General features: G+C 41.2%; 1 protein-coding gene across 5 annotated transcripts; it reads right to left on the bottom strand.

The window, feature by feature from the left end:
• Positions 1-775: 775 nt before the first annotated feature.
• LOC6641188 (nucleoprotein TPR) lies at positions 776-12,486 on the bottom strand. 5 transcript variants are annotated; one of them, XM_023175204.2, is made up of 12 exons: positions 12,156-12,486; positions 11,889-12,075; positions 11,178-11,822; positions 10,988-11,094; positions 10,783-10,890; positions 7,449-10,712; positions 5,898-7,334; positions 4,536-4,631; positions 4,098-4,459; positions 3,920-4,022; positions 3,139-3,438; positions 1,179-2,777 (listed from the first exon to the last, which is right to left on the bottom strand). In XM_023175204.2, exons 1-12 carry the CDS (start codon positions 12,192-12,194, stop codon positions 1,266-1,268), a joined length of 8,160 nt encoding a protein of 2,719 aa, XP_023030972.1. In that variant the 5' UTR covers positions 12,195-12,486; the 3' UTR covers positions 1,179-1,265. The 5 variants fall into 5 exon arrangements, with proteins under 5 accessions (XP_023030974.1, XP_023030972.1, XP_023030971.1 ...); XM_023175206.2 differs by lacking the exon at positions 1,179-2,777 and adding an exon at positions 776-1,125 and having other exon boundaries at positions 5,898-10,712; positions 12,156-12,484; XM_023175203.2 differs by having other exon boundaries at positions 5,898-10,712; positions 12,156-12,485.
• Positions 12,487-13,151: the final 665 nt, after the last annotated feature.

Genomic DNA, 13,151 nt, shown 5'->3' with positions numbered 1-13,151 from the left:
GGAAAAACTAGAAATTTGAGCCCAAAACAAAACAAGAAGAAGCGAACGAGGGAAAAAATAAAAGAGAATCTAGTAACCGGATTGTTGCTGGCCACGAATCATCATCACGGGCCCCGATACACCATTGAACCAGTGACGAAGCTGCCACGGGCACTGGGTCTGGGTCTTCCGGTTATTCCTCCCTCAGAGTAGAGTAGTTGTTGTTGTCGTTGTTGTTGTTGTTGTTGCTGGCATTGCAACGATTTGCGATAAACAAAAATATTTTTGTATCATATTGTATGTATGTCTTTAGCCTCGCCATTGCACCATCATAACAAAAAATTTCAATCAGTTCAAACCGGCCAGTTGAACAGCATTGGTTGGATGGTTCGCTCAATCGAGCAAGCGAGCCTCCTGTTCACCTTGCCATGATCTGGTTTAAACGAAAATACATACATATGTATGTGCACACACATATAGACATAACACAAACACAACAAGTGCTTCTCTCTTAGAAATTAAGCATAATAAAAACTACTTTCTGAATTTATTCACTATATGTTTTTATATAGTCAAATAGTGTATTTAGTTATATATCTTTTTCTATATGCAAATGAGTGTTTTTTGTAGGTGTGTGTTTGTGTGTTTACATTGATTTGGTTAGTAATATATGGATTTATTGTTGCATAACGTTTTAGGTTTGCCTCTTGGCAATCGCTTTGCTTGACTTGGCCCAAATACAAAGTAACATCAATTAGAGTATATTGTAGTTAGTAGTCGATAGTCGGTAGATTTGCTTAGGTACACATTATATCATATCTTTCTTTAAGCATACAACACTATAATATATATTTGGACTTTATGGTACATACATATTAATTTAATGTGGTTTCATGTTTCACAATGAAAACAAAAGAAAAAAAAAAAAGAAAAAAACACAAGGATTGTCCATTAATTCAAGCTTATCAATACATTATATGCACGGTTACTGTACAAACATTAAATTTATTTAGTTGTCTTTATTTCGAAACGATGTGATGGGGAAGATGGCAGGGGAGGGATTCTCTTTTTCTCTCTCTCTGCATATCCGGCTTGCGGTTACTTGCGCTTAAACATGCTGCTTAGACGTCGCTTGGGCGGCGAATTCTGCAATTAAATTTAACAAAACAAAAAAAAAAAAAAACAAAAACAAAAAAACCGACAATGGATTAGAAATTTAATTTGGATTATGCAATTATCCTGTGGCGTGACTTCTGACTTGTGATCTTCTTGTCTCTATTACTGCTCTATTTGCCGTAGCAGTATAATACGATTATAAGGGACAACATCAGTGTGATCATTAGGCGCCCAGTGAGATTAAGAAGACGAAACATTTGCAAAAGTTCGCCCAGGGAAATGCTATTGTTTGGTCCAATGGGCTGGTTGTTATCGACGATTTGATTATTCGTTTGCTGCTCTACCAAACCGCTTAAACGTTGCACTTGGGTGACACTGATTTGTGGCAAGCGATGCGTCTGAATATTGCCCAGCGAGTAAATTGTACACGATCTGTGTGATGATGCACTGGTCATGGTAGTTACATTGGTGGCGCAACTGCCATTGGTGATTCCCGATATATGATGGGTTTCCATTTCATGGTCATAGTTATCGTTCTCGTTTAGTTCCAGCTCCTTCAGCTCCATTTCTAGCTCCATCCCTAAGTCTGAAGGGGGATGCTTCCTATTTTGCTGCTCCTGCTCCTCCTCTTCTTCCTCTTCCATCTCGTTATAGCAAAGAGGCTGCAGGTGAAAGGGAGCTGTGGAAGCTGTCTCCTTGCAAAGTTGCTCAAAATGATAATCATGATTGGTGTTGTCGTCAATAATCTCGTCGCCAGCAGCAGCAGACGTGTTTGATGCCAGCCAGAACGAACAGCGTTGCAGATTTTCATCTTCAAATTGTTGTTGCAATTGTTTTGTACTGTCCCCAAATACCGACTGCTGATGCGACGACTCCATTACATTAAAAGTGGCTGCCACATTGTTTTCACTCAATCTGAATGATGAGGCCACATCAAATTCCGATTGCTCGTGCTTCTTCACGACAACAGTTTGACCCAGACCCATCATTTCGTGATTCTCATTCCGATTATGCAGACTATAATTATTATTATCCGGTGAAATAGTTTTTGTTTGGCTTTCAACTGGATTGATATCATCCACATTATATGTAGCATTGTTGGGACTCAGTTGACGAGCCCGATCGAAGCAATGTTGTTGCCTGATCTTCTTGCGTTGCTGTTGCCGTTGAGCATAAAAGGCAGATACTACCTTTTTCTTGCTCCTTGAAAAGGTCATCTTGGCAAATATGTTGCCATGCAGGTTAAGAGAGACACGTCTACTGGAATTTCCCATGCGCTTTTTTCTTTGTCTATGGCCACTGGCATTGGCATTGGCCATCACTTGGCCACTACTGCCGGAAGTGGTAGTAGTGTTGCTTTGCCCCGTGTAGCCATGGTTTGTGCTTAAACGTCTACCCAAACCACGAGTCATGGCATGCAGATCTGCATTTGATAAATGCGGGGTGGTACTCTCCCCCTCTTGTATTTGCGCCTTCTCTGGCGGCTTTTTCTGGACTGGCTCTACATCCATTTCTTCATCGGACACCGCATCGCTGATAGAGATCAGACGCCGCTGATCATAGTACGAGCGGCTCTTCCTTGGTGTTGATGTTCGAATGGCATCGCTCATGGCACGCAATTGAAGCTTACGACGATGCAAGCCGGTTAAAAGATTTTGATTTTGGCGCTTACGACGCGGTGGCTAAACGATGATCGAGGTGGGCGGTTGGTTAAGTCAAATTAGCTGAGCAAACAACATAAATTGGGCACATGAAACTAGAATACGGATCACACTGAAGATTCTACCTAATAGAACGCACATTTTCTAGTCGTCACAGAACTAAATCACTAACAAGATAACACTACCAAAATGCCTCATGATGGCCTAAAAGGTATTAAGTGTAGGTGGTCTCTATCTTCCTCTCGCTTTAAATATTCCCATCTAGGTATTTAAGTAGTGTTACCTTTTGTCACACACAAAGCAATGCACTTTCTACAACACAGACACAAAAGCTAGAGGCAGGAGAAACACTTTTCTCTCTGGCTCTTTCCACAAAACTCACCTCATCCCGTGGCAGGGCGCTGCTATTGCTACTGCTGCTGCCGAGACTGAAACGTGATGAGAAAATCTTGAAACGTGCTGGCGTCTTTGATGTACCATTATCGCAAGTCTCCCTTAGAATTTCTCGAGGCGGCTCACAAGTGCCGCCAAATGATAAGCGTCCGCCATTTTTACTAGGTGTCGGTGGGCCAGGACGTTTATAATGGGTTCCAATAGTTTTTTTCCGTGTGCCAGTGCTTGTGCCCGTTGTGCTCAGTAAAGCGCTCATGCTGTCATCCAGGCTACAACTATGTGGACCATCCTACAAACACCACAGACACAGACACACACACACACAAACACATAAATAGGGAAGAAAAGGAAACAAAGAGAAGAAAATATTAGAAGAAATTAATTAGAGCATTAGCCGAAAAAAGGTTAAAAAGGGCATGAAAACATTTAACATTGAGAAAACATGTCCATACACAACAACAACAACAACACTGGACGCCATAACAAAAGGACAAAACTCTTACAGTGTTATGTCTAAGTATTGAATTTTTCGACTATGTGTAAAAATGGGATTAATTTTGAAAATTTTATGGAAAAATTTCGCGTCACTCTTGTTTAGAATTGATTTTTTTTTGTTTTCATCACTATCGTCTGCGTCGATTAAGCCAGAAACGTTCCATTGCAGCTCTTTTTGCCGATTGCGGTGTCTTAGCTTTCATATGTCTGGGAGTACTTCTGTTGTTGTTGTTGTTGTTGTTACTGCTACATCCTGCTGCTCCATTGTTGCTTACTCTGAGATCATCATCGGGAATACCACCCAAATCATATTGTGCCGCATAGGTGCTCCTCAAATGTGGCGGTTGCAACGAATTTCTATAATTTAACTCCTCGGCACTGTAATGAAAAAAAAAAAAAACATTAGTAAAATCAAAACTAAATCTCACTCAATCGTATCAGATCGAAACTCACGTCATCATTGAGTCGGGAACACGTCCCAATTTTAAATCTGTTAAATACGTATTATTGAACACCTCCCCTTCCTCATCTTCCATTGCCAAATTAGTTCCCAGATTTGAGGATGGTATATTTGGACGCTTGAACGGTTGCCAATCATCGCAGACACTACCACCGCCTCCGGCTCCATTTAGAGATTCACCACCATTAAGTGTTCCCGTCGGTGATGTCGAGGTCTTTGAGGTTGTTGCTGTTGTCTGCAGATGACGCAATTTGGTGCTAAGAATGGCATGTTGTTTCTGTTGTTCCAAAATTTTGTCATTTAAGCGAACAATCTGATTGGAAAGTTTGCGTGTGTGTTCCTCATATTTTGCGTTCTAAACATGTTTTGTTAAAAACAAAAGGAGGAATTAATCAACCACAAAGAAATGATGATGCGGGGGCCTGTCTTACCTGTGTATTAAGGACATCCAATTTTGCTTGATGGTTAGATGCATCTCGTTCCTGTTTCTCTTTCATGCGAGTGACTTCCGCCGTATAGAGGGTACGCTATAGTTGTCAAATGTGTTTTGGTGTTTGTGTGTGTGTGTGTAAGCGTAGGTTTTGGGTGTGTATGTATGTTGTGTGGGTGTGAATGTGGTGTGTGTTAAATGGCAACAGAACAACAGGACAACATTGACATAAATGATGCATCTTTATATATGATAAAAACTGTTTCGACTAATTGATACTAGAATTTAGCTTAATCAACAATACTTAACTATAAAACGGATCGACAGGACACATGCCAATTTATAAGTTACATAAACAAAATATACATAAACCAGAAATATAACAAGTACAATTTGTGACACGTTTGCATATCGTGTTGAGGTAGAAAAATATATATATATGCAAATAGGATTGGGTAAAAACAAAAACAAAAAAGGGGAACAATCTTAAAACTCAGTTGGATTACGAGAACGTAATTCAATATCTGTCTCATTACTATATAGAATCACATGCACAACGCCCAAAAAGAATGCCTGAACTCCTGCCATTAAAAGTAAATGACCAAGGCTAGGAGAGGATCGATTTCTACGACCTGATGATGTTCCCGGTGTTGTTACCCGAATTAGTGTTGTTGTATCTGACAATGTGTTGTGTGACCCCTCTGTTGTGGCAATTTCTTCCACATCGCATTCAGAATCAACCGGAAAAGCAGAAAGATTGGTTTGGACCTAAACGATTGAAACCGATTCGTTTTTTTTTTATATATCGTGTAGTCGGGATATGTAAGGTGTGTGTATGTGCGTGTGTGTATATATAAGGTATTGGGTGGGTGGTTAGGGAGACAAGAAAAAAGACAGAATAGAGAAAACAAAAATTGAATTATATGACTATGGTAGTAAGTGCAAAAAATGTATCTTTAGTTTTGGGCTACACTATTAATATGTAATTATTGCAGCAACCTTACATGGCATGTGGTGTGATCCTCTAGAGAAAATATGCATTTAAATGGGTTTATGCATAGCCATTCGAAGAAGCAACGATATAAGATTTTAAAGAATTTTTCGCTGTGCCTGATTTTATTTTGGGCGTGGATTTAAATGTATCTACTCAAAGAGAATGCAGACGCATAATTGAATGTAGGTATGAATCAGTCGGTTGGAACACACACCACACAGACATACAACAAGGACAACAACACTAAGAACAACAATACGAATGGAGATGACACCAACAAATTTTGCTCATGCAACAAAATACATACATACTTTTCCCATCTACTCTTTTCTTCTTTCTATTGCCTCTTTTCCTTTTAATGGGACTTACCATTTTATTTTTCATTTTCTCCAATTTGCCCTCCATTTCCAGACGCTGATCCTTGATTTTTTGTTCACATCGAATTACTTCCTCCTTGGCTTCACGATACTTGGCCTGAAGTATTTGACAATCGAGTTCGAGTTGCTGTTTAACACTGCGCTCCTGCTGCAATTGCTCCAATGCCAGTTCTCTGGCATTTGTTTCCTGATCACTGTTCTTAGTGTAGGTGGCACAGAGATCATTGCGGCTGGTATTGAGTTCATTTAGCTCTTGGTTCCTTTCAGCCAACTGCTGTTGCAGTTCATCTACACGAGTTTGATAGTGAGCAATACGTTCGGCAGTTTCCTGACGTTCTATTTCTAGTTCACGAGTCTTTTCTTCTAGTTCACATTCATGGATTAGTCGGTTTCCGACAACCTCTTGGCGCAGCTCACTGAGCTTGTCGCTCAATTCGGCGATCTCTTTTTTGCCCTGATCCCGTTCTGATTGAGCCGCCTTCAATTGCATTTGCAGATCGCCAACAGCTTCGATGGACTCCTGAAGCTGGGCGTTTACTTCAGTCATTTTCCTTTTATGCTGCTCGATCTCGGAATTGAGGCCTCCAATTTCATAATTTAGCTGCACTTTTACTTCATCGGCCGTGGACAGCTGATGGTTAAGATGACGAATATTTTTCTCCTGGGATTCCCGCAGTTTCTCCAACTTGGAAAGTCTCTCATTGCATGTGGCTCGCTCGATTTCTGCATTCTGTTTCAAAAGCTGAGCACCGTCTAGTTGCTCTTGCAACGACTCAATCCTTGTTTGAGCCTCCGTCTTGGACTTGTACAAGTTTGTGAAAGCCTCATTTAGCTCTTGTTGCAGAGATTCGATTTCACGCCGCATTTCAGCAACTGCTTCGCTGTGAGCTTCTTGGGATTGTTTCATCTGAATGGCTTCGCGTTGCTCGGTCTTGGACAAACGATCGTTGAGCTGGCCCAGCTCCTTAAGCATGTGGTCTTTCTCCTGCTGCAAGATGACAATTGTTTCTGCTTGAGCCTTATTGCGTTGGTCGAGTTCATTTTGCTTTTTAATATGACTGGATTGAAGTTCGCCCAGCTTAACGGCCATTTTTTCGTTTCGATTGATATTCGTCTCCAATTGAGTTTTAGCGTATTGCAGTTCATCCTCAAGCCGTGACGTTTCTTGTTGCAGTCGCTCATTCTCCATCTGCTCTTTGGACAATTCTTGGCGCAATAATTGGCTTTGATCATGATTCTTCTCAATCTGAGATTTAGCGTTTTGCAGTTCATCCTCAAGCCGTGACGTTTCTTTTTGTAGTCGCTCATTCTCCATCTGCTCTTTGGACAATTCTTGGCTTTGATCATGATTCTTCTCAATCTGAGATTTAGCGTTTTGCAGTTCATCCTCAAGCCGTGACGTTTCTTGTTGCAGTCGCTCATTCTCCATCTGCTCTTTGGACAATTCTTGGCTTTGATCATGATTCTTCTCAATCTGAGATTTAACGTTTTGCAGTTCATCCTCAAGCCGTGACGTTTCTTGCTGTAGTCGCTCATTCTCCATCTGCTCTTTGGACAATTCTTGGCGCAATAATTGGCTTTGATCATGATTCTTCTCAATCTGTTCTTTATTTTTCCCAAGTTGAGCTTGCAAGCGTCCTTTTTGCTCTTCGAAAGCCTTCTTTTCTTCCTCAAGTTTAGCCATTTGCAGCTCCAGTTCTTTGGTCTTTTCTTGCTCCTTGGTTATCTCAAGTTGTAATTTCTCCAACTCCTTTTCACCATTGACTACGAGTTCAGACTGTTGTTTCAGCTTAGTGGTCAGAGATTCAATTTCCTCGGTCATAGCGGATTTCGTTTGCAACGAAAGCTCCCATTTCTGTTGCACTAGGTCCATTTCATGGCGCAATATTTTCAATTGTTGATCAGATTCTGTTTTTTCCGCAATAATGCGAAGCTCGCTCTCTTTAAGATCGTTGTTGAGCTTCGCGATCTGTTCGTCACGCTGGACCACCTGAGCTTCCGATTCCTTACGTTCCTGCTCCAGACGTTCTTTTTCGGCATTCGCCTGCTCTAGTTGTGTCAATGTGTCGGTGTTGTGTTGTTCCAATCTCCGTATTTCATTTTGTTGTCTTTCCACAGCAAAATTGGCGTCATCGCGTTGCTGTGTACTTTTCAACGATTGGTTACGCAACACCTCGAGATCATCTTTCAGCTGATGCACCAACTGGAGACGTTGCTCATGTTCCACATTGACCTGATTGCTTACCTTGGCCTTTTCCTCAAACTGTTTCTGAACGCTCTCAATCTCATCAGCCTTTGATTGAAGCGTCTGTTGTAAATCGGCTAACTGCTCGTTACGCTGATCCAGTTCCGCTTGCAAGGCTGCCATCTGAACCTGAGATTCGGATCGAGTTTCTTCCAGCTCCGAGAGCAAGCTTTGCAAACGCTCATTATCAGCGCTCAGTTTCTCATTGGCCTCCTCCATATTCTGCAGAGAGCAATTAAGATGTTCCAGTTGATTGGCCATTTTGCAATTGACAAGATCATTCTGGATCTTCAGTTTCTCCTCCAGGCTAACCACCTGTCGCTCTAGCTCAACCTTCGCACTGGCTAAATCTGAGGCCTCTCGAGATGCCTCGGCCAATTGTTCATCCAACAATCGACGATTGGATTCCAGTTGCTCGAAGCCGGCTTCGAAATGCAACAGTCTGTTACGCAGTTGAGAGAAATTAGTGGACGCCCAGCTTAACTCCGATGAACTGGCAGTAGGTGGTGGTGTTTGGCATTGCATAGTGGATGTTACTGAATTATTGGCCATTAGGTTATTAAGACTGGCAACCATTTCAATTGCAGCTATATCCTGAGACTCCATTTTCTCCATAGTTTTAGCCAATTTGGCCATCAATTGCTCGACCCTTGAACGCTCTTCACTCAATTCATCTTGCAAGCCACTGATACGCTGATCTCTGGCATCCAGCTCCTCATCTTTCTCTGCCATTGCAACGCGCATCTGTTCACTATTCGCCTCCTGCTCCTGTTTTACTCTGGCAGTCCATTGCTGATTCGCGGTTATAGCCAATGCATGCTGCTTGGTCAGTTCATTGATTTCTGCCGTCTTCTCATCAATACTCTCCAGCAATTGTTTCCTACTACACATATTGCGCTCAATTCGAGCCGTTACCTCATCGATTCTATTCTGATATACTGTTAATCGAGATCCGCTGGAATCACTATCACTCTCACTGTCAATGCCATCATCGCCATCTTGGTCGACATTGTCCTGGTCGTCGCCGCCGCCGAGGCCATCGTCATCTCTGGGCACACGGAGGAATTTAGAAGCTGTGTTCAAAAATCTTTCCAACTGGAGTCTTGTATTGCGAAGACGTTCTCGCAAATTTATCACTATGGCATCACTGCTAGCTTGACGTTCCATTATCGTTTTTTCCAATTGGGCTTCGCGATTATGGAGATCCGTTTGAACTTGTTGCCTAAACTCGCTATAACGGTTGCGCTGGTCTTCCCATCGCTCGGTGGTCAAGGCCAGCTCTTCCCGCAGATCGCTGATCTGTTGCTCATTTATTACCGACATACACATGGCATCGTGCAGGCGTTCCTCTAAACTGGCTATTTCAGTCGTATATTTCTCTTCCATTTCGGCTTTGTATTTAACTAAAGCATCAACCTTCGCAATGGCCTCATCCCAATCATCTGCCTGTAGCAATACCGTTATCAATTGATCCATTCTACCGGAGTGCAGATTCAATTCCTTCCTGCACTGCTTATACTTGCAGCGAACATGTTTTATGGCACGCTCTTGATCTTCTATTTGTTTATTCAGTTCATCAATCTGCTTTTCAGATCGCTGCTTCTCGCTGGAACGCTCCGTTACTAGCGAATCGATGCGCTCTTCATGGGCTTGATTCTTGCTACGCAATTGAAGTAATTCGGCACCCACCTGACCAATTTGCTGCTCCTTTTCGGCCATTTCTTGACGCACCTGGCAGAGGTGATGATCCGCCTCAGCGGCATTGGCATGCAGCTCGTCATAGCGGAATAACAAATTGTCGAACTGCTTCTGATGAGCCTCGAGTCTGGTCGCCTCATGCTCTAGTTTCTCCTGCAAGTCATTCATCTCTTTGATATGCTGGCTACGGCTCTGTTCCAACTCGAGTTTATGCCGCTGATTATGTTCTTGGCAATCCTGCTGTGCCTGGCTCAACATTTGCTCCAGCTTCTTAACCTTGCTATTCGATTCTTGAATACGATCGCGCAATTGGGCTTGGGTTACTGACTGCTTATCGCGCAACTGTTCCAATTGCATCGTCCGTTGTTGCTCATGACGCCAATTCACTTCCAGGTGCGATAAGGTTTTCTCAATCAAAACAAGATTGTCCCCTGTTGGCACTTCATCTATGTCCAGAGATTCATAGAAGTGTTGCAGAAGTCCCTTTAGCTTTTCTGACCATTTTTTACGATCCGCGATCATTGTCTGCAATTGAGACTCCAACTCGTCATTCTGCAGTTGCTTTTCACGCAACTGTTTATCAATGACCGAAGTGGCCAGATTTTCGGGTGTAATATTGTGCGAACCGGTCGAAGCAGTAATACTAGTATCTAGCAAGTCGGATGAGGAATTTAGTATCTCGCGACGTTGATGGAGCTCATCACGAGTCTGCTGTAGGCATTCCTCTAGCTCCTTTTTATCGCGTTCCAGGCAATTCAATTCCTCTGTGCGAATATTGAGAGCTTCGGAGGTTTCATCCAAGCGAGTCTCTAGCTCACCAATACGATCCATGCAGACATTTAAATGTGTTTCAGATATCTTCAACTAAAACAAAAGTGAAAGAGGAATTGACAAAATCTATTCGTGGACTTTCTTATATTTACAGGCAGCTTACCTTGCTGGTTAATTCACAATTTTCGCTTTGCAAATCCTGTATACGATCAGACATTTCGGTGATAACGTTTTCCTTTTGAGCAATTTCTTTGCCCAGGCTACGCTTTAGCTGGAAATATATAAATATAATGGATTAAGTAGAAGCAGGTAATACATTAGTTTTTAAAAGCAATTGAAGCAGGTAGCAAGGCCTACTTTCTACCTACATGTTCGATCTCATTTGGCACATGGTTGTGCATGTCGCCGTTGCCTTCCTCTTCGTTTTGCACACTTGCCTTAAGATCGTCCAGTTGTTGTTGCTTTTCATTATTGACTGAACCAAAGAAAAAATAAAACAAGAATATACCGAATCATTATTCTCCAAGATCCAAAAGTAAGCAATTCGCTATCACCTACCTTTGATCAGTGAGGCAACCAAGTGCTTGGTTTCCATTATCTGCTCCTCCAGTACAATGTTCTCATAATCCTTTGTTTGTAACTCAGCCCTCAGTCCCAAAAGTTCGCGATTTTGCAGCTCGAGCATTTCGGATTTGGGCGTAGGCGGCGGTACTTGCGTCCTAGATTGCATACGCTGCTGAATGACCGGAGTGCTATCCGGGGGCGGTGGTGATGGAATATCCTCTGGTAGACGCACAATCTGTTTTATTTCAGGAATCTCCAGGATGCTGTCATTTGAGTTGAGACTACGGTTACTGCTGGTACTGGTATTAAGACTCTTTGGTGAACCACAAGTGGATTGACGTCTCGATCTATTTTCACTCATTTGGGGCGATTCCGTGTCACCTCGGCGATAAACAACAGACACATTGACTATAGCCTGCCGCAGTTCCTCCCGAGACAATTGTGGCTTCTCCACAGTCTGCTCAAAGAATTTCGCAATGCATTCTTGCGTACGATCGGGCAATCGTTTGCAGATGCTGTGAAAAACTTCAGTTGGATTCTTAACGCAGGCATAGTGCATAAGCAGCGTATACACGTATAGGTAATCTGAGCCCACAACAACTCCCTTCTCCAAATGCGGGTTGAAATCGGGGTAAATTGCTATACCAAAAAAAAAAAAAATAATAATATACAAAGTTTCACGGATTCCAGTTTCTTTTTGCTTACATCGCAGGAAGGTCGCAAGCAAGGACAGGTGCTGGCTGGAAGAATATTTCCGAGCTAACTTTTCCTGCTGCTTCTGCTGAAACATAAGGGTCACCTCATCCTGCTGGAGGTATATTTCAAAGAACGCTTCCAAATCCGATTCTTCCAGGGTTCGGAAACTCTTTTTTAGAAAGTTGCACTCTTTGACCTGGCAGAAATTTAACAAATGCACAAATGAAGAAGCAAGAATCTAGTAGAGATCAAAAGAGTGGAGATGCTTCTACTTACCCATTCTAATAAAACCTTTTTCCAGCTACGCAAATCCATCGTGAATGCGACGAAAAAAAATGTGAAAAATAAACGAAAGATTCGAAGTGCGCAATTGCAACGGAGTCTCTTGCGCTGCAATCCAATATTATGTTGTCCACTATGAAGCTATCACACACGAGTTTTACATAAACTAATAATTCTATATCCTTTTTTCTTTTTATTTTACCCTTCTCTCTTGAAATGTTAGCATATACTAAATAATATCAAATGCTAACTTAAAAAGTAAATTTTCTGACTTTAGATTTTGACAAACAACACAACGGCAAACAGAAACAAAAAAAAAATGCCGACATTAAACTCGAAACTTCGTTTTAATTCAAAATGAGAAAAGCAAATGCCGATGAAAGGACGCTCAAAATAAAGGCGGAAAATTCACTCGACTTTGTTATCGATAGGCTAAATAAACCGATAGATGAGCGCGCAAACGCGAAATTGAGTACATACTCTCAAAAAATGTGTTATCGATAAACATTGGTACTCCAAAGACAATTAAATTTGTTTAAACATTTTTAATCAAAACTACTAGGTCTAAAATTAAATTCGAATATGTGCGATATGTTGATGTATTTATTTTATTCAAATATCATGCATTTAGTGTGATTGCCTTTGATAATTGTGTTTCAATAATATTGCTTGTATAATTAATAAATTGTTTAAATTACAAAAGGCTACAAACATTAATAATTATAGTTAAGGAAATTGAGGAACTAAATTTTTATGGAAATCTTATTAACTCACTTAAAGCAAAAATAGAATCAATAATTTTTAAACTATTAATTAATATTAGAAAACAAATTAATCTTATTGTTAGTAATTAAATGATTTAACAGCTTATTAATAGTAAATTATTGTATTATTATAAAAATATCTATTGTAATGCCAATATTAAATAAATAATGTTTGCCAAGAAGATAGAAGAACATGAAAACTAAAATAAAATCTGCCACTTCAAAA

This window comes from Drosophila willistoni (genome assembly GCF_018902025.1).
Source record: "Drosophila willistoni isolate 14030-0811.24 chromosome XL unlocalized genomic scaffold, UCI_dwil_1.1 Seg141, whole genome shotgun sequence".
NCBI classification, from domain to species: Eukaryota; Metazoa; Arthropoda; class Insecta; order Diptera; family Drosophilidae; genus Drosophila; species Drosophila willistoni.
Note: the sequence above shows the minus strand (reverse complement) of the source record. Positions and strands in the feature narration are given on the sequence as shown.

Bases quoted from the DNA above. Each gene is read 5' to 3' on its own strand.
- LOC6641188 (XM_023175203.2), bottom strand. From the start codon at position 12,194: ATGGATTTGCGTAGCTGGAAAAAGGTTTTATTAGAATGG. The intron at 11,823-11,888 runs GTAAGCAAAAAG...TTTTTGGTATAG, and splicing joins GCTTGCGACCTTCCTGCGAT to CAATTTACCCCGATTTCAAC. The intron at 4,632-5,897 runs GTAAGTCCCATT...TGACAACTATAG, and splicing joins AGAAAATGAAAAATAAAATG to CGTACCCTCTATACGGCGGA.